Here is a 19,725-nt window from a genome sequence, read left to right on the forward strand (position 1 = left end):
AGTGCCAAAACTAAGCCTTAAATCAGATTGAAATGAATCTAGATAAGGCACATCCAAAGCTGGCCAGTCATCTCTCCCTCAAGCACCTTGGTATATGTCACACTACTGAATCCAAGGAGAGCCTCATGAAGAGAGATATATCAATGCCTCTTTAAGAGCAGCTAGCACAATCCCCTTCCTATAAGGAAACATTTTTCATTCCCCGAACCAACCCAGTCAATACCCACCAACTAGCTTTTATAAGCCACAATGGGCAAAGGTTGAGATTACACGAATATGTACAAGCATCTTGTTCTCTCTTCTTTAGGCCCCAATAACTGAAATGAATCCCAGTTAAACAGGCTTGACGATGCCCCTGAAACCTTCATCAGACCTACAGACAGCACTGAACTAGTGGTCTATCTCATTATAAGGCAGCTTCCTGTTTTTCACTTTTTAGAATCACGAAACCATGTCCAAAAAATACCTACATACAGGAGCAACTTGTCTGCAGACAAATTCCTTCCTGGGCCCAAATATGGTGACTAAACAATTCTACAGCAAAGGCAAATAAAAGCACTGCCCACTTACTAGTGGACAGAGACACCAGATAAACAGTGGGTGGGTGGGACAACCGCTTTGGACTGTGCCATGAGCCTTCAATGCAGTCATCTTTTATGCTCTATAAGTGGACTCAACCTAAAGGTAAAGGCAAAGGTACCCCTGCCCGTACGGGCCAGTCTTGACAGACTCTGGGGTTGTGCGCCCATCTCACTTAAGAGGCCAGGGGCCAGCGCTGTCCGGAGACACTTCCAGGTCACGTGGCCAGCGTGACATCGCTGCTCTGGCGAGCCAGAGCCGCACACGGAAACACCGTTTACCTTCCCGCTGGTAAGCGGTCCCTATTTATCTACTTGCACCCGGAGGTGCTTTCGAACTGCTAGGTTGGCAGGCTCTGGGACCGAGCAGCGGGAGCGCACCCCGCCGCAGGGATTCGAACCGCCGACCTTTCGATCGGCAAGCCCTAGGCGCTGAGGCTTTAACCCACAGCACCACCTGCGTCCCATGGACTCAACCTAGAACAGGCATAATCAGGTCCACAAGAGGGACATCACATACCCCAATGGCCAATGGCTGGGCAGTTTACATTTCAAATTTATTGGTGGGCAACCCCACTAGCATTTTCTCCCCCTCCCCTGCCAATGGCCAAGACCACAGCTGATGTCAGCTGACCATGCAAGACCTCCAGCACCGCAACCTTGACACCCCAGCAGTGACGCCAGGCCGCAACTACTGCCCCAGTGAAAATTATGGTAAGCCATCTTTTTGTGTATGTCCTTCTGTCAAAAAGGAACATGTCACATACACAAAAGTATATATTTGGTTAGTAGTTCCATAACAGTCTTAATTATGATGGATGCATTATTTCATATATTTAAATTTCTCAGATAAAGTTGTAAACATGCAAATGGTACAGAAGTGGGTTATATATGCTGCTAAAAAACTGCTATTCTAAGAGATTTTATGAATTTTCAAATACCACTGGAATTATCTTTGCTGGAGATGTGTAAAATAAAGTCACTTTTTTTTGCAACTGTAGAACTGTAGATTTAGTATCCGAACAAACAGCATTTGAATGAAGAAAACTAATATACAAGATGGATGTACTTTAAGTAATGTTTTAAATTATGGTTTAAAAAATGATGTCGCCATTCTAGAATGTGAAAGTTCAATAAACAGAAATTCAAACAATTGCTATATTGTCTTCCATGTATATATCATGGAATTAGTCTTACTTGCTAGATCCTATGTAAAGATTTGCTAAGAGAAATATAGAAAATGTCTCATTCTGAATTCAGCAGAATACACCAGGGAAGGTTAAATTTCCTTATTCAGCCATAGAAAAGCACAAATATAGTTAAGAAAATAATGGTTTTGAAAGTGAGACATGCATTCCATTAATATACAGTAGGACAGTTACCGGGTAGCCATTTCGCCCTGGTTGACCCTGGTTGAATGAAATGAAATGGAATGATACTCATTAGGAATACATACAATGATATGTGAGGCTACACACCTGCTTTGTACATTAACAGGAAATGTAACTTTGTATCACTACTGTCTCTTTTTACAATTATTTATATTCTCTTGCCCTGAAAAGTGCATTTATAGGAACAAAAATGCCGTTTTAAATTCAGTATTTGTTTTTTTCAGTCAAGGGTAGCAGAATATGTATGCTTACTTAGAAATAAATCCCACTGAATCCAAGGGGGCTTACAGTGTGCATAGGATTACAGCTGAGTTGCTTACGAGTAAGTAACACTGGTTTCAATGGGATTCATGCATGCAAGGACTGATTGCAGGATTTCAGTTGCACCTAAAGTACAGTGGTACCTCGGTTTTCGAATGTAATCCATTCCGGAAGACTGTTCGAGTTCTGAAACTTTTGAAAACCAAAACTCAATAGCCGACAGTTAGGCTTCAGGGTTTTGCACTCAGCGGAAGCTGCATTTCCTGTTTGACTTCCGAAGCATGTTCGAAAACCAAAGCATTTACTTCTGAGTTTACAGCGTTCGAGTTCCAAAACATTCATCAACGGAGACATTCAAAAACCGAGGTACCACGGTATATCAAATTGCTCTTTCTATACTCAAGATCGCTTAAATGTATTTATGGTATTCAGGAACACTACTCATATATTTAAAGAGGTGCAAATTTCAAAAGCGAAAAGAGACAAATTCATTTGTGATTTACTTTATGTGCTAAAATCAGTTATCTGTTTTGTTGTTTTGTTTAGCAGCTATAATCACATTCCTAAAGCATGGTGCTTTATTTATTTATTTACTGGATTTATGTATTGCCTTTCTACCAAGGCACCCAGGTTGGTGTACAATGTACACTATATAAAATGAAAACTGACAGAATTTTCTCATAACAACCGATCAAATGTGTGTTCCCTGGCCTGGGTTCCTTTGCTTCTGTCTTCCCTCCGAGCATGTAGTCTCCCAGGGAAGGTGGAAAAGCAGTGTTTATATTTCTGAATGTATAAAAACACACTCAGATTATATAATCCCATTTAAAAATCCAAGGTTGTATATAGGCAGCATAACAACACATGAAAATCCAAGACTTCACTTGCTTTTATAATTGAAAAAAACTTTTATATCATTCAATTAAAAATCCCTATTTTAGAATGTGTGTCATGTTAGAAGAAAGTCCCACTGAATTTCAAAGGGGCTTTCTCTCAAATAAGTGAACTTAAAACAGAGAGCCTTATTTTATAAACAGGAAATGTGAAAGAAGCAAAGAAAGCTTATCTCTCTCCATCAAGATGCTATCTTCAAGACTATTAACAAACACTTTGGTGGTTTCACATACATATGCAAAGCACCTGTGGTAGCCCAGGTTCAGCTAAATAGGACTGCAGCATGGACCAGGAGGTAGGGTCAACCAAAGTCCATATATGTTATGGTTACCAGATTTTTTTCAATGAATCCGGGGACACTTTTTTTTTTTAAGCTGAGTAGCAACAGCGAGTCAGTAGTGGGGATGGTGAGGCAAAAGACCCTGTGCCCAAGCACACATGCAAAGCCCTTCTTTTGCATGCTGTGAAACATAAATGTGCAGAGATTTTTAAAAACTGGGCCACAGTGGGCCACCCACCCATGACTCCCAAGCTTCCCCTCATCTCGTGCCCCCTTCCTCCTTTGTTTTGACTGATCGGGGGAGGCTCAGGAGTTGTTGCCCAGGTTTTTTAAAAAAAACTCTGCACATTTATGTTTCACAGGGTGCAAAAGAAGGGCTTTGCATCTTGCTTGGCAGAGAAACCACGTGCCTTGCGCCCCTCCTAGGCAACACCCACTCGACCGAGCCTCCCCTGATCTGTCAAAACAAAGGCGGAAGGGGGTAGGAGATCTGTACCACTGGACGATCCTGGTTCCCCTTTGGCAGTGGCGGCGGCAGCAGCAGTGAGCAGCTGCTGAAGCCAGCCAGAGCCAACTGCGCTACCAGGCTGGCTCCGGGCTGCTGAGGCTGCCACTGCCACATTTCCCGGGGACAGATTTCCAAATCTGGGGACATTCCGGGGACGGAATTTGCCAGGGGACAGATTTGCAAATCCAGGGACTGTCCCTGGGAACCGGGGATGTCTGGTAAACCTAATATATGTGCTCTCTTTCACTGGACTTAGGTTGCAGCAGGTGCTTTGCAGATGACAGAAAACCCAGTAAGTCAAACAAACACTTTAGTTACACATCATGAACAATCATAAAGAACCAGTGATTAATGTGTCTTTTATCTATAATGTGAGAACAGAAGGAAAAAAGATAACCTGAAACTATTTTGGGGGTTAACAAATCTAGGGCCCAATACGCCACAGTTGCTATTCCTGTTTGCTACTATTGTTGTATTGCAACAGTACCAAAATGTTTCCATATGGTGGACTGATTTTTCCAATGAATGGGCTCTGGTGGCTTGAAGGAAGCTTCTGCCACATTTGCTGTAATTTTGCTGTGCCCAAATCTACTTATCTCTGCTCTTCCCTCTGCAGGGCAGAGCTTGAGCCAAAATCCCCCAGCTTTAAATAAGATATGAATTAGTGAAAAGGCCACTGAACAAGTGTTGTATGTTGAGAAGGAAGGATCTATCAGATGGAGCCGGAGGTTCCCAGATTCATGGTACTCTTTATCCAGAGGAAGGGGAACCAATGGCCCTTGAGATATTGCTGGATTGCAACACTGTTGCTGCTGCTCATTTCTCTACCATAAAAGTGAATTTCCAGGGCTGTTGGCAAAGTGTGATTTGGTTTCTCTGATCTCACCTTTTAATCACAGATTAAATTGGATGTATCGCAAAGCCCTTCGGCCTTTGTGAGGTGCTTTGGGGAGGAGTTTCACTACAGGAAGGGAAGCCAGAAAGAGACGCCACCAGAAAAAAAGTCAGCATATTACTTTCTGTTCTGTTCTAAAACATTCTAACCCTGAATTGCTAGAATGGGGTTGGTGGGAAGAGCATTCTTTTAGATGGAATGCGCTTTCCCCCATTGTCTGCTCAGCTTTCTAGCCTCTAAGTGTGTAGGATGCTGGGTTGGTAACAGCATCTTTTCAGCCACTAGTTTGGAAAGGCTTTCTTCTTGCCATTCTGTGTTGTGACTTAGCAGTTTTATATTGTTTTACTTGCTTATTGATTCATGGCTTTTTATTGTACTCTGCTGTATATTTTGTTTTAATGTGCTGCTCACTGCATTAGGGGCTTTTTTGGCTGAAATGTAGTATACAAACAAATAGTAATAATAATAACCTGCTTCCAGCGTTCATGTATACTGTTCTGCTTCAAAATGTAAAAGGCAAAACCCAAAACAAGATTAAAAATAATATTGAAAAACCATTTGATGTTTATAACATGTTAATAACTGAGAATGTATTTAGGATGATACTTGTACATTTAACATATTCATAATTTTTACCAGTTTTCAAAAGCACTTTCTGACTCATTCATGATAACCATAGATGATCCAATAGTATATCAGTTGTACTTACAGGAGGTCCTACGAAAAGAAAAGACAAGGAAAGAAAGACAAATATATGTAAGTTTATGAAAACTTGAAAGGTGTGCATATAGAGTGTCCATATAGATTTTTTTTGATGAAAGTAGTGGCATTTTCATTCTTCTCACCCAGCATTAAAGATTATTATTTTGCTGCGAGTGCCAAGCCATCTCATGTACAAAATACTTTGTGTTCACAAGTACATCTCTGTCTACAGAATTTTTCTTAAACATACAGTTCTGCAACCCTTGTAGTCTAACTCATAGGAACTCTCTCCCTTTCTCCTCTTGGATTTAACCTTAACACCAAGGCAGAATTGTTACTCCTTCTACTTTTTCCTAAGACAGGCAAACTTTCTTTTATAATCAACTCCTTTCAAGGCCTACTTATAAAATGTTCCCCATTAAAAATGTCACACTTTATGAAGCAATATTAGCACATTTTTCCAATTATTTACACTCAAAAGCTTTTTGTACAAATGTTCTAGAGAACATGATCAGAGGTCTGCAAATCACATCTAATATTTCTTTCAGGAGCAGCTGTAGCCATCAAATCAATGACTTTTCATTAGCTTTTATGCTTCCCTTTTTCTTCCGACTCAAGTATGTTGCAAAGGGGGCACATAATAGCAACAGCTGTCCTTGAAGTTTGCTTTAAATATAGTCAGACTTTCATTTTTAACAATGTGATTTTATTGTGTAGTTAACTAAAGTAATTTCTTGTTGTTGTTAAATGATCCTAAAGAGAATTTTAAACTTACAAGGTCTTTTTCTAACAGAAATCGAATTAGTTTCATTTGTTAATAATGTCATGTGTTTATGACATTTAAAGGCTCCAAGGACTACTGAAATGCTATGCCAAATCACAGTGGTTTCATTTAATTTATGAGGATGAGCTGCCTAGGGCTCACACGCTTGTCCTCTTGTGGTATGGTTGTCAGTAAGCTGTTGAAAGCTTTGATTTCCACTTAAATGTAACTGCAGTTTAATATCATCTGAAGCCTAAACTGTAGATATAGGTTGTTGAAAGAAGCCAGCTTCATAAACTATGGTTTGAAGTTAGCTTGTTGCAGCAAACAACGATTAAACCCTTTGTACAGAAAAATTTAAAAATAAGGTTGCTATATCTGTGTTATGTATTTGTTACACCTGTTTTGTTGTTACTGTTTTTATATTTTTAAGTCTCTTTGGAAAAAATACTATAAAAAATGCTTTTCATATATGAAACAGTATCAGCATGCCTTCACTAAATGAACCAGGTGATGCTGAAAACACACACACACCAGAAGCATTACTTTTAAATCTGAAACATACCAATCTCTCCTCTTCTTCCTCGCTTGCCTCGTTTACCAGGAGGACCTGAAAAGCAAACAGTTCCTGATTTGTAATTGAGGAGTGCAATTGAAGTGGGTTAGTACATGCATGAAGTCAATGTGACACCCAGAATGGGATCAGTGACATCACGATTCAACCACAAATGCCTCCAAATGGTCTTTCCAGAAAAATAATCTTCCTTGTCCCACCCTCAGCAGAAATGCCACAGAATTCATTGGCACTACTTATTTCATGTCATTGTACAGCTTGCCTTGCCTAGCACATCTAGTGCTATGCATGTTTACTGGGACGCAGGTGGCGCTGTGGGTTAAAGCCTCAGCGCCTAGGGCTTGCCGATCGAAAGGTCGGCGGTTCGAATCCCTGCGGCGGGGTGCGCTCCCGCTGCTCGGTCCCAGCGCCTGCCAACCTAGCAGTTCGAAAGCACCTCCGGGTGCAAGTAGATAAATAGGGACCGCTTACCAGCGGGAAGGTAAACGGCGTTTCCGTGTGCGGCTCTGGCTCTGGCCAGAGCAGCGATGTCACGCTGGCCACGTGACCCGGAAGTGTCTCCGGAAAGCGCTGGCCCCTGGCCTCTTAAGTGAGATGGGCGCACAACCCCAGAGTCTGTCAAGACTGGCCCGTACGGGCAGGGGTACCTTTACCTTTACCTTTATGCCGTGCTCATTTCGAGGCAAGTGTGTAATGGATTGCAGCCTTAAACAATAACAACAAAACTATGAATGCCTCAGTGGTTTAAATAACAACAGAAGTGTCCAGCACATGTATAACATACTAGTAACAATGAAAAAGTCTTGCTTGCAGCAGTGGTTAGTGAAAACTAGGGTTGCCATATGTCCGGAATTTCCTGGACACACCCAGGATTCAGCTGTCGTGCACTGTGTTCAGGCGGAAATCGCAAAAATACCCTGAAAAATCTGGACACATATGGCAACCCATGTCAGAAGTTTTTGGCTAATTCCAGAAAGATAGCTCAAAAACATCATAATTCTTTTGAGATTTTGCAATAAAAAAAGCTCAACAACTCAGTCAAAACAGAGTAACTCAGAACACCTGAAATAAAGCAGTCTTTGCTTGTTGCCTTACATGAAATCCAGAGCCACGATGCCATTATTAAGGCCTCTCTCAGTTACCTGCACTGCGCATTTCTGCACTGCACTGTCATCAAATATATGGTTAGATCTGAAATACTGACAGGCATTATGTTTTAACCTTTGAAATAAAGCGGGGATGAGGAACCTGTAGCCCTCCATAATTTTGTTGGACTCCCAACTCCCACCAGCCCTAATCAAAGCGGCCAATTATCAAGGATAATGGAAGTTGCAGTCTAGGGACATCTGCAGGGCTGGCTGGATTTTTCTGCACATTCTGGATGTGGCTGTGTGTTGGAATAGACAAATGTTGGAGGGAAAAACCTCAAATGTTTCAAGTCCTCGGCAAAAGTTGTAACATACTGAGGTCGGTTTCAGATTACCGGTAAAGATGGGCAGCATCTTAAACATTTTCTTCTTTTTGTAATATATATTTTCCTGGCCGCTTGATGTATCTAGGAACAGTAGCCCTAAGCTCATCTCAGCTGCCATGCCATCCCATAATATAATGCTTGAAGAACACTGAGTCTTAATGTAGCACCATTCCAGATGCACTGAAGAGAAAGAAAGATGGCAGTTCCCGGTCTCCTTTAGACTTATAGACTTGCTTGCCTGTATCCTGCTGGACAGTGTTCTGGGACAATACAGTTGATGAAAACTTGCTTTCATAAATTAATCCCAAAACATTTAATTAACGTGCCATCACTAATAATATCAAAAATGTGGTTGTAGGATAGATTGGCTGTTGTTAGTATTACTCCACCATGCAAAAGGAGAAGAGCTGGCAAACTGCATTTGTGTCTGAGCATCAAGGGATAATGTATAAAGCCCTATTTCCTCTCCCTTTTTAGAATTTTATTTCCTCTCCCTTTTAAGGCAGCAATGCGTTTCCAGGAGAAGCAGAGGGAAATGCTGAATTCTGGGCCAGCTTGTGCAAGAGACTCAAGTACAGCATTCTGCAGAATCTCTGGCATAGAAAAGGCAATTGTTTGTTATCTCCCTATCCATATGTTCTAGCTATTAGCTTGGGAAAGGATTCTGCAGCAGAATTCCATGCCTTCCTTTCTACATGCAGAATAGGGATCCCCGTGTACAGTATCACATGTATTGCAATTCCTGGTCCAATATAAAAGTCGCAATTAATCTCAAAATAATTAATTAATGTTTAAGTACAGGCAGTAATTTCTGTGCCAAGTAATACCTTACCAACACAAAGCACTTTAGAAATAACCTCTTGTTTTACATGTCACTTTCAGTTTTAAAGCCTCTGAGAAAGAAAGGTGACTTCTCGGTGGAACAAACTGGTGTCATGAAGATTAATGAAACCAAATAATACACAGAAAAAACAGTGTACAGTAGTTCAACTTGATGGCTACTTATAAAGCATTCAATGTTTTAAGTAGAACAGCAAGATCTGGTGCTATTTTCCTGCTTCTCTAGAGAGGTATTTTAAACAAGTTGTTGCTGAGGATAGCATTAATCAATTTAATTTCAGAAACTGTGTTGGTTTATATTTCAATCCCTTGCTATCATGAACTGTCTGAACAAGTTACAGGATCTGTTCAATCTTAGCTTTAAATAAACCAGCAAAATAAAGCAGATAAAGGTAAAATCTATATTTTTAAAATATACATATACTGCTTTTTCAACCAAGCTATTGATTACAGTATAATGACAAGCCAGTCTAATTATATGCACTAAGAGTCCATCCAGACATGACGCTCCCCTATCACTAATAGAATAGGGTTTTGATGGCTTTCAACAAAAATAAAATATGAAATCAAGGAAGCGGTTGGAATCTCGTACAGATCATGGAATTTACTTGTCATCTTGCAAAACTCACTGGGCTCTGGGCCAAATACAGACTTTGGGGGGGCCCTAATATTCATTTCAAAAGAAAAGATGACTATTACAAGGTCCCTGAATTCTTCTTTGGCTCAGATTAAAATCTGAGCTGTGCAAGAACGTGTTTGTAACCACTCAGCTCTCAAACTCCCTGTCATGGGTTGGCCAGGACAGGACCATACAAATGGATAGCTTATTGGAGGGTAATGGGGAGGGCTCCAGTAGGATAGGGTGGGGGTTCTTCCAGACACGGGGGAGCCTGATAGTAAGGATTCTAAGCAGGGGTCAAGTGGGGTGCAGCCTTTCCCTCAGCCTTTTCTCTCACCTCACCTGAACCCACAGCAAGTTCTGTGAGCCCCACCTCCCTCTTCTTCACAGCTGCTAGAGCCTATCTCTGACTACTTCACGGTGCCTCTTGTGCCACCCATGCTGGAGTTATCAGATGCTGGGTCTAGCCTTGCTTCTGCAAAGGGGGCAGAGATACCCCTTCCATTACCTCAGTCCTGGAGAAACCATAGGAGATGTAAGAATATGCAGCAGATCCCACTTTCAAGCCGGAGTGCCAGGTTGGTAGCTAAGGTATAGATGCACTAAGCTGAGCCCAGTCCATTCCTTTATATAGGATAGCAAGGAATGTGTCAAGTGTCAGACCAATGTCTAAGCTTTGATTAGATAGATCACCTGCCTTTGTATAACTGTGCCTTGGATTAACTATGTGCATGGCCTGCTGCACCTAAGACCAGACCAGCACTTTGCATATTTATTGCACCAACCTAAAACATTTGAAATAAAAGCTTTGCAGGGAAAACGTTATTTATTGTTCTTCATCAACTGGGAATAAGGGCACTCCCTTTTTCTTCCCAAACCCCAATCCAGGCATAGACCTGGCATGGACTACTGCAGCATTAGTGCCTTAGCCAGGGGAAGAAAGAAGCATGGCTTCTGGTTTTATCTTGTTTCTCTTGACTTTGGTGCGCTAGTAATATGCCAGTGAGAAGGACCTCGGCTGCTCTTGGGAAATGTTTTTACAGGGGCAACTGCTCAGGTGTGCTAGTTCATAATGGTCACTCCATTGAAGAGGTAAGCATTACCAGACCCCAGAGAAGAGTTCCTGGCTTGGCAGTAACAATACGACTATGCACAGAAAGAAGATCTGATCTCCCTATCATGCTTGTACCACAGCGTGCTTGTACCATAGCTACTACCACTGTGACTTTGAGGATTGAAAATTAAATGCAATGATTTCAGTTTAAAAATAAAATACCTCCACTTGTTATCCAAGTGAATTCAATGGGAGCCAAGACCATCACTAGAATTCATAATTGGAAATAAATCTCATGCTAGCATCCTGCAATTCTCTGATTATTACTACTATTATTATTTTTTAAAAAAACCTTGCCAGTTTGCATTTCTTGGTACAGAAAGTATTGATCTGATATGTAAAGATCTTTCCTATTCCAATTGATTCATTCAAGAGGGTTCTGGAAGCTTCTCTGTGTGATACAAGCTGGTGCAAGCTGGAAGTTTCTAGCCGACAAGCAAGTTTATATTCTGCCTAGAAACAAGCAGAAGGTTCCTGAGGGTTTGGGTTATTCCTTCAGAGAAACAGCCGGTTTGAACTAGTTCTCTTACCTCTTTCACTCAAGGTCATTGCGTCCTATAATAACAGGCCATAAGGAGCCTGAGTTTCACTTTTTACCTCTCTTTCCTTCTGGTGTGGTGTTCTGTATGTAGTATGCTTAGTGTTAAGGTTTTAGTCTTTTATAAATTATTGTAAGTTTAAGTTAAGTCTGCTGCAACTGGATTTCTTATGGACAGTGCCAATCCTAATATACATTGTAAAGCTCTGCTGGATGAAATATTAATCGCCTCTGGTCTATTTTTTGAGAAACCTGCAATGGTGTTTAAGTTTATTTTACTCTGCGAACTATACGCTGGGATCTGCTCTGGATCAATATGAGCAGAATTTATGACAACCCTGACAAGTCCTACTGTTGGTGGGGGGGTGCAGAGAAAATCTTCTTAAGTGGAGATGTTACATTTTGTTTTAGCTAGCACAAAATAGAGGAACCTAATATATTCAGCTTGGCAAACACAGAAATAGCTGCTGTCACTTACTTGATAGACATGACTGAAGGACAGCTGAAATAAGCAGGCAGAGTCATTCTATACTAGCATGGAATGAAAGCCTTCTTGTAGTTTCAGTTTGCCATTCCAATGCATTACTACTTTGTCATAGCAAATGTTTTCCTTATCAAGACACAAAAACATGCTGTAAAAAGACAACACAAACAATCACATTTGCATTTTTACAAACCGGCTTAATTGAGTTGCACTGATAATAAGGAATTTAAAGGCAAATTTCCCAGAGGAATTTAAAGGATAATATTAATATTATATTAAAATATATTCCTTTGTGTCCTTTCTAAGGGTACAGTTCTAAAGACAGGTACTTTTAAGTCAGAAGGTTCCAGGTCATAGAAACATAGAATTGTAGAACTGGAAGGGACCTTAGGGGTCATCTAGTCCAATCTCTTGCAATGCAGGAATCTCAACTAAAGCATCCATGATGGATGGCCATACAAACTCTCCTTAAAAGCCTTCAATGAAGGAGAGTCCACAACCTTCCAAGGGAGACCATTTCACTGTCAAAAAGCTCTTACTGTCAGAAAGTTCCTCCTAATGTTAGGCAGAATCTCTTTCTTGTAATTTGTATCCATTGGTTCAAGTCCTACTCTCCAGAGCTTGCTCCATAGTCCATGTCAGTCCTTAAGATATTGACATTGTGTACTTAGACTTTCAAAAGGCTTTTCATAAAGTCCCTCATGAAAGACTTAAGCTTAGTAAGACTCAAGAAAGGAACTTGGAGTCATGGAAAAAGAAAAGAGGTCCTTTTGTAACTGGCTAAGAAGCAGGAAGTAGAGAGTAGAAATAAATGGACAGTTCTCCCAGTGGAAGGTTGGAGAAAGTGAAGTCCCCCCAAGGATTTGTATTGGGACCTGTGTTTTTAAACTTGTTCATAAATTAGTGATCCCTATATGATCCAATGATCCCTACATTCTGAACAAAATGCTTGTAACAATTTGTTGGGTCTCTGGACTGTAATAAAGATTGATAAGTTAGGGGTGAGCAATGAGGTAGCCAAATTTGTTGATGATGCCAAATTGCTCAGAGTGGTTAAGACAATATGTGACTGTGAAGAGCCTCAAAAGGAGCTGTCCAAACTAAGTGAATGGGCAGTAAAATGGCAACACACACACACATATGCATATACATACATACAAATAATACCTAGTTTATGGCATCAGTGAAAAAGGCACATTCCAGCTAGGATAACTGGAAAGGAATATAAACTAATAATGGTATTATGCATGATTAGCTTTTCAGCATGGTATGATGCATGACTAGCTGTGGCAGAATGCAGATGCACATTCATACGGGCAAGAAAACAACATCCCATGCTTACAAATGCAGCAAGTGGCTCAAGAATGGAAGCCTGCTTCAGCACATAGATCTCTTTATCAACACCAGAGAAAAGAGGTTAGAGGCATTTCTACCTCTGCTTTGATTTTCTCTGTGACTTTGCTTGAGTTTCTCGACATCTTTGGTCGAGAAACTTACAAAGCATTTTCCTCTGGGGAAAAATTCAGTTAATAATAGTCTTCTTTACAAATGATTTAAAGTACACCTACACTGTTTGAAAAAATTGAAAACTCTTTGTCAGATGCAAAAAGGCTTCTGAATATCTGTTTCTGGAAACCACAAAAGTGTTCTTGTGCTTGAGTCCTACTTCCTGGTTTCCCAAAAGCATCTGGGTGGCCACTATGAGAACAGGATGCTGAATTAGATGGGCCACTGGCCTGATCCAGGAAACACTTCTTATATGCTTATGCTTTCTCCTGCATGAGCCTGCCTGCCTGCCAACTGTGGTCATCACCTGATGACTTACTTCATGTCCAGTCCAATCCATTCCAAATAACTTTATTTCACTAGCCGTTGGACATGTCAAATATGAATCAAAAATAAATACAAGCAAAAGGGATGCTGCGCCACAAATAATAGTCTCTATTCAGATCTCTGCATCTCCCTTACAGTTCACTGCTATACAGTGGTGCCCCACAAGACGAATGCCTCGCAAGATGGAAAACTCACTAGACGAAAGAGTTTTCCATTTTGGAGGTGCTTCGCAAAACAAATTTCCTATGGGCTTGCTTCGCAAGATGAAAATGTCTTGCGAGTTCCTGCGGTCCCCCCCCCCCCTTTCCCCTTTTTCTAAGCCACTAAGCCGCTTATCCAATAAGCCGATAAGCCGCTAAAAGCCGCTAAACCGCTAATAGCGCTAATCCGCTAAGCCGTCAATGGGCTTGCTTCGCAAGACGAAAAAACCGCTAGACGAAGAGACTCGCGGAACGGATTCTTTTCGTCTTGCGAGGCACCACTGTATTGTCCAGGGTCTTCTTTCTGATGTTTTCAGCTGCCAAAGCAAAAAGGGCGACTTTTAAAGAGTCACTAGAATGTTTACATTGCTAAGAAGCCATAGTACCTTCTCTAACAGTGAGAGACATCTTTCCTGTATGGACAGCAGGGTGAGAAATTGTGTATTGGGTCCAATGTGTAGTGGACAATATAGTAAATGGTGCAAGATGTCTTCCACCTGCGGTTGCCCACATACTGTATACAGAGTCTGTCTTCATACAGTACTCTGCTGTATCATCCATAGCTTGAAAACGCAGGTCAGTAAAAGCAAATCTTAATGAGGCTGGCCTACTCCATGTCTTGTTGCCATCTGAGACTCAGTTGGCTCAGATATGGAATGTTGACTTCTTGTCAAGGAACTCTTGCTAGAGAGACCTGATTGGCTCCTGTGGCTTTCAACGGAGCCACAAGACATTTTGCCAAGTATTTAGCTTGATGTCACTTTATCTCTGATGTGTGGCTAGGTTTTTATCTGCTTTTGTTTTCAACTCTCTCTGCTGTGTATTGTTGTAATTTTAAGGCAGCCCTGTTTAGGGAAGTTTTTAATATTTAATGCTGTATTGTTTTTAACACTCAATTGGAAGCCACCCAGAGGGGCTGGGGAAACTCAGCCAGATGGGCGAGGTATAAATAAATGTTGTTGTAATTATATCTGCTATGATTGTAAGCTGCCTTGAAATGTCTTTATGGGCTGAAAGGTGTGGTGCAAATGTTTTTATGTAAATAAATAAATGCACACATAAATATACATTATTTCTGTGCTGGTTGGTACATTCTCGCTGAATGGTCTTTGGTATCCGAAGGCTGTGTTTGCATTGTTTTGTTCAAATGAAACAGCAACAAACATGAATATATGTAGTGTCCCTTAATTAATTATTTTAATATCACCCTTACTAACTTAAAACAGCACATTTCTTTATTTGCTGTATCTAATAACTAATGTCCAGCTAATGTCCATTACTTTGTAAAGCTGATGTGTCTCTTCTTACAGTAAACTTGATATTCTGGCTTTATTTTTAAGCCAAGACTGACAAGACTTTTGTGATGACGGTGACAATTTAAAATGGCCACTGAACTTAGCGGTTTCTCATTTCAGTGACAGTGAAACCCAATACTTTAAGATTAAAGGCGGCACTTAGTAAGTCAGGCACGCTGGCACTACAATAATCTCAGACAAACCCACACAGGCAGGCCATCCATTTAAGCATAGACTCTCTACCGAAGCCAACCCAAGCCAGGCATATTGCTTTCAAAGTTTTGTACAAGTATCCCCCTCCCATATCTATCATAATAAATATATCATTTGAAGAGGAGCTTAGTGACAGCTGCAGAAGTGAGTTTAAAAAAAATAAAAAATAAACATCAGTGGCATTCATACATTCATTAATCCTCTTGTTGCATAACAGCCACAAACCAAGTTGCACATTTGTTTGCAAGGAACAAATAACTAAGACAGACAGGAGTATGTCAAAGCCTTAAAAACAAAAGTGAGTGACTTTTTGTTATAGTCCTCATTCAGAAAAGGTGGGGGAACTATTTGGGATTGGTACTACACCAGTAAATAAAAACCAAACAATTCAGCCTTTTCTGTGATAAATAAAGCCAATAACTATGCAATAGCCAGATGAGAGGAAGAATTCCCCCTGCCCCATTTGATGCAGAAGAGAAGGCTGCAATAGTAGAATAGTATTTCATGTTCTATCTATTCAATTGTTTATAATTCGAATACGTGAAGTGATTCAGACTGTGTCAAAAAAACATCTATGGTCTGGCTCTTCTTTTTCTTCTTTTTAAAACCACCTTATTCTTAATGCCATTGTTAAAAAAAAAAAGCAGCATCTTTTGACAGTCACCTGTATCCACACTGAGAACTTAATCTACTCTGTTACTGCCTTTTCCCAGGTGTACCTTGTATTCTTTTGCTTTCTTCCAGGTCACTCTTGTGATATCACAACAATTTAATTAAAAGAAGGAGTCAACTGATCATAGCGTTTTATATATGATCATTCTTAGCAATAATTCCACTAAAGGAGCCAAATACAAAGGAAAATTGAACACAACTGATACATCAAACTGGACGCACAAAATATCTCAAAATAGAATTGTCTTTGCACATTCTGCTTCCTACTATTTATGCACAATTTGAACCAGGATTTGGCTGATATCCTCTGAATTATTTTGGATTTTCAACTTAAATTTGCACCTGACCTTGAATATATTATGTGCACTTTGACCAAAAGGAACTCACACAAAATTCTCATGGAAGTGGGCTCTGAGAAGGTTGATTGTATCATATATTCAAGTATCTATTATAAGTTGATTACATTCATATGCCATTCTTCCTCAAGGGACTCTAGGGAGTGAGAATGACTCTCTTCACCCTGTCCAGGTAGCCTAACCAGCAACTTTGTTAAATATATCTCTTTATTTACACAGACATATACCACTTGGGCGAAGAAACACTACAATAATTATTCTACCCGACTCTTAACTATCAAAATACAGTTTGAACAAAAAGCATATTAAGCCCAAGGCCAGGATTGGGCAGGTATAGCTGGGCATTTGCCAATAACCATATCCCTGAAGGGACTCACTGAAAAGAAGACTTTTCAGAGCTTCTAAAATTTTCTGTATTAGAAATTAGTTATTCTGAAGTTCGCAACACAATTTAAAGCTTATTCAGCTATCAAATATATCTGTGTAACATATTAGTGCCAAGGAATCAAGCAAAAAGTCATTTTAAAGGAAGTATGAAAACTTTGTTATATTTGTTTCTGCCAATCTGCCTGCCAGTAAAGGAAGATAATATTTCATCTTTTCTCAATCTAGCTGCCATAACTGTAGACTAACAACAGACAACATCTCTCGACTATGAATAATTTGACAAAGTCTACATATAAATATTAAACAGGGGCAGATCAGAAGCCTATAGAATGTCATTCATTATCTCCACCCCCCCCCCGAGAACAATAGCCACCTATTGATACATCTGTTGTATGGTCAGGTGTTTTATGAATGAAGCCATCTTAGAACGGAACCAGGCAACTTGTAAAAATACATGAGGGATTTCGCCAAGTATATAATAATCAGCTGCGTTGAAAGCTGTACAATGATTAAGTGCTTTAGGATGAGGATAGATGCCTAGACAAAAGAAGTAAATGTAAGAAAGCCATTCATAACCTTCACAGGCGGAGTCTATACTGCCTAGAGCTTTAGCATAATGAATACAGGGTATTTTGATAGAGCATCATACAGAGATTTATGCATTGCCCACTGAAGAAATATCAGGAATGGATGGGAAAGATGTGGGAGAGGAACACTTAGACCTTGGTTGTTCTTGGAACATTGCTGCTGAAAGAAGCCCAGGATTCTTCCACAGCTGCTCCTTCATATACCTTTACTCTGTAATTGCATACTTAATAGCTTCAACAGAACTTCTCGTTGCCACTCTAGGTATACTCATTGCCATTAATGCTCCTGATTTAGGCTTCCAACTACATCTAACTTAAATAAATCCTCATCCTCCTTTGAGATATTTTTTTTTAAAAAAAGAATAACGAAGCTCTTTCTTTACACTAATCTGTTTCAGAACAAAAACATAGACTAACTTTTACAGAAAAACAGAGCTAGTTGCATAAGTGCTTTTAGCATTAGATAATGTCTATAAAAATACATTTTCCCTTTTTCAGATGTATTTTTAATTATGTCAGCAGGTTTTTCACCATCCGCCACTGACAAGAGCCCTTTTCACACCTTCAAAAACCATGTGGGATCAACGTGTAAAGGAGAAGTATGAGCTTGCCTGATCGCCCTGTTCTTGGTGTCCATATGTTGGCTGGAAGGTAAAAACAGAACTCCCTTATACAGTTGGTTCATAACCAGGAACCATGAAAAACGCAAGGCCTTGATCAAGCAGACTGCATTCATATCTAAGTTGGGTGCACATAAACTCGGTTCAACATATGGAGGTCGGACAGTCTTATTCACTTTTCTACATGTTGAACCCCGTTCATCTGCTTCTGCTGTCCCCACTATGGTCTTTCTTTTGCCCTTCTTTCAAACAGTGTGTAAGCCAGGCACTCCACTACAACATTGCCCAGCCCACACAGATGCTCTGCCCATGCTCTTACCATCCTTCATGGCGGAGGTCAGAGGATCATAGTGACAAATTCGACCTCCAACACTGACCTCCACTCAATGTTGTAGAGTTACAGGTGCACAGATTCTTTGTGGCATGTGATGTATGTGTATTTCTCCATTATGCAAGGGCTGCGTTTTCTGGACAGAAAAGTTGGGGAAGAGGTACTAAAGGCAAAGAGAGAGATGGTCAAAAACTACAGCAGGTCCCAGGAACAGGGAGAGAGAAGACGGGTAACAGCATGCAGCAGGATATGTGGGAAAAGCTAATGAGGGCTGAGGGTCTCTTATGGATTTATTTCATTTATATACTGCCATTCTTCTGCAGTGGAACTCAAGGCAGCATACAAAGGCTTTCCAGCTGGTCTCCAATCCTGGCATGGGTAAGACCCAAGCCTACTCAGCTCTAGCAAGGTTGCTGCAATCATGTGCCTTCACTCCATCTCCTAGGACTAGCATTTGTGCTAGCATCACTAATATTTAATTTAAAACCTTGGAAAGGAGCAGTTTTGACCTGGGAATTAACGTAGAGCAAGTTTTGTGAGCAATGTTCTGGTGCATCTAAGGCAGGCATCCCCAAACTCGGCCCCCCAGATGCTTTGGGACTACAACTCCCATCATCCCTAGCTAACAGGACCAGTGGTCAGGGATGATGAGAACTGTAGTCCCAAAACATCTGAAGAGCCGAGTTTGGAGGTGCCATCTAAGGCCTTACACTGGGAATATGATGTCATCTCTGGAGTGTGATCTGAATCAGAATGGAGTAGTCCACAAAGAACAGAAGGTAGCTGAGTATTATCTTCTTGCCCTCAAGTATTTGATACATCAGCCTCCTGTAAGTGGTATGACAGAGCGATCCATTCTCCTCTTTTTCTCCAATAGTTTTGTGTTCCCATTAACTTCGTCTTAAGTCTCTTAATTCCACAAAAAAAGGGAAAGCAAGCTTTTTTTAAAAAAAAAAATGTTGAGAGAGTGTTTGTTCCCAACCACAGTTCAATGTAGCAGAGAAATATCAAATAAGATTATTACTTATGCTTTCGGCACTACCTATTGATTACGTAAAATTGTTTTGTTGTTCTCGTTACATGTGAAATGGCAAGTACTTGCTACCAAAAGGTCTCATCACTTCTGTAACTTGCAATCACTGCTTACTGCTGATTTTGTATTGCAGCACCAGCAGGTGATTAATGAGACTATTTCAAGTGCCTTAAATCTGGATGCTCAGTCTCAGGACTAAGTTCTCACAATTCCACATGAGAGTCAACGTACTCTACCAAAAGTGTGCCCTGGCACCTAATTATGAGCCGTTATCTATTCTAGT

At 40.5% G+C, this 19,725-nt stretch overlaps 1 protein-coding gene across 1 annotated transcript in view; it reads right to left on the bottom strand.

The window, feature by feature from the left end:
- Positions 1–19,725, bottom strand: part of COL25A1 (collagen type XXV alpha 1 chain) — a 327,412-nt gene that overhangs the window by 148,667 nt on the left and 159,020 nt on the right. The window contains exons 3-4 of the mRNA XM_079990247.1: positions 6,838–6,882; positions 5,517–5,524 (exon numbers count right to left, since the gene is read on the bottom strand). Of these exons, the coding sequence (XP_079846373.1) occupies positions 5,517–5,524; positions 6,838–6,882 (53 nt within the window). The remainder of the gene's footprint in view (positions 1–5,516; positions 5,525–6,837; positions 6,883–19,725) is intronic.

This window comes from Podarcis cretensis (assembly GCF_951804945.1).
Source record: "Podarcis cretensis genome assembly, chromosome: 9".
NCBI classification, from domain to species: domain Eukaryota; kingdom Metazoa; phylum Chordata; class Lepidosauria; order Squamata; family Lacertidae; genus Podarcis; species Podarcis cretensis.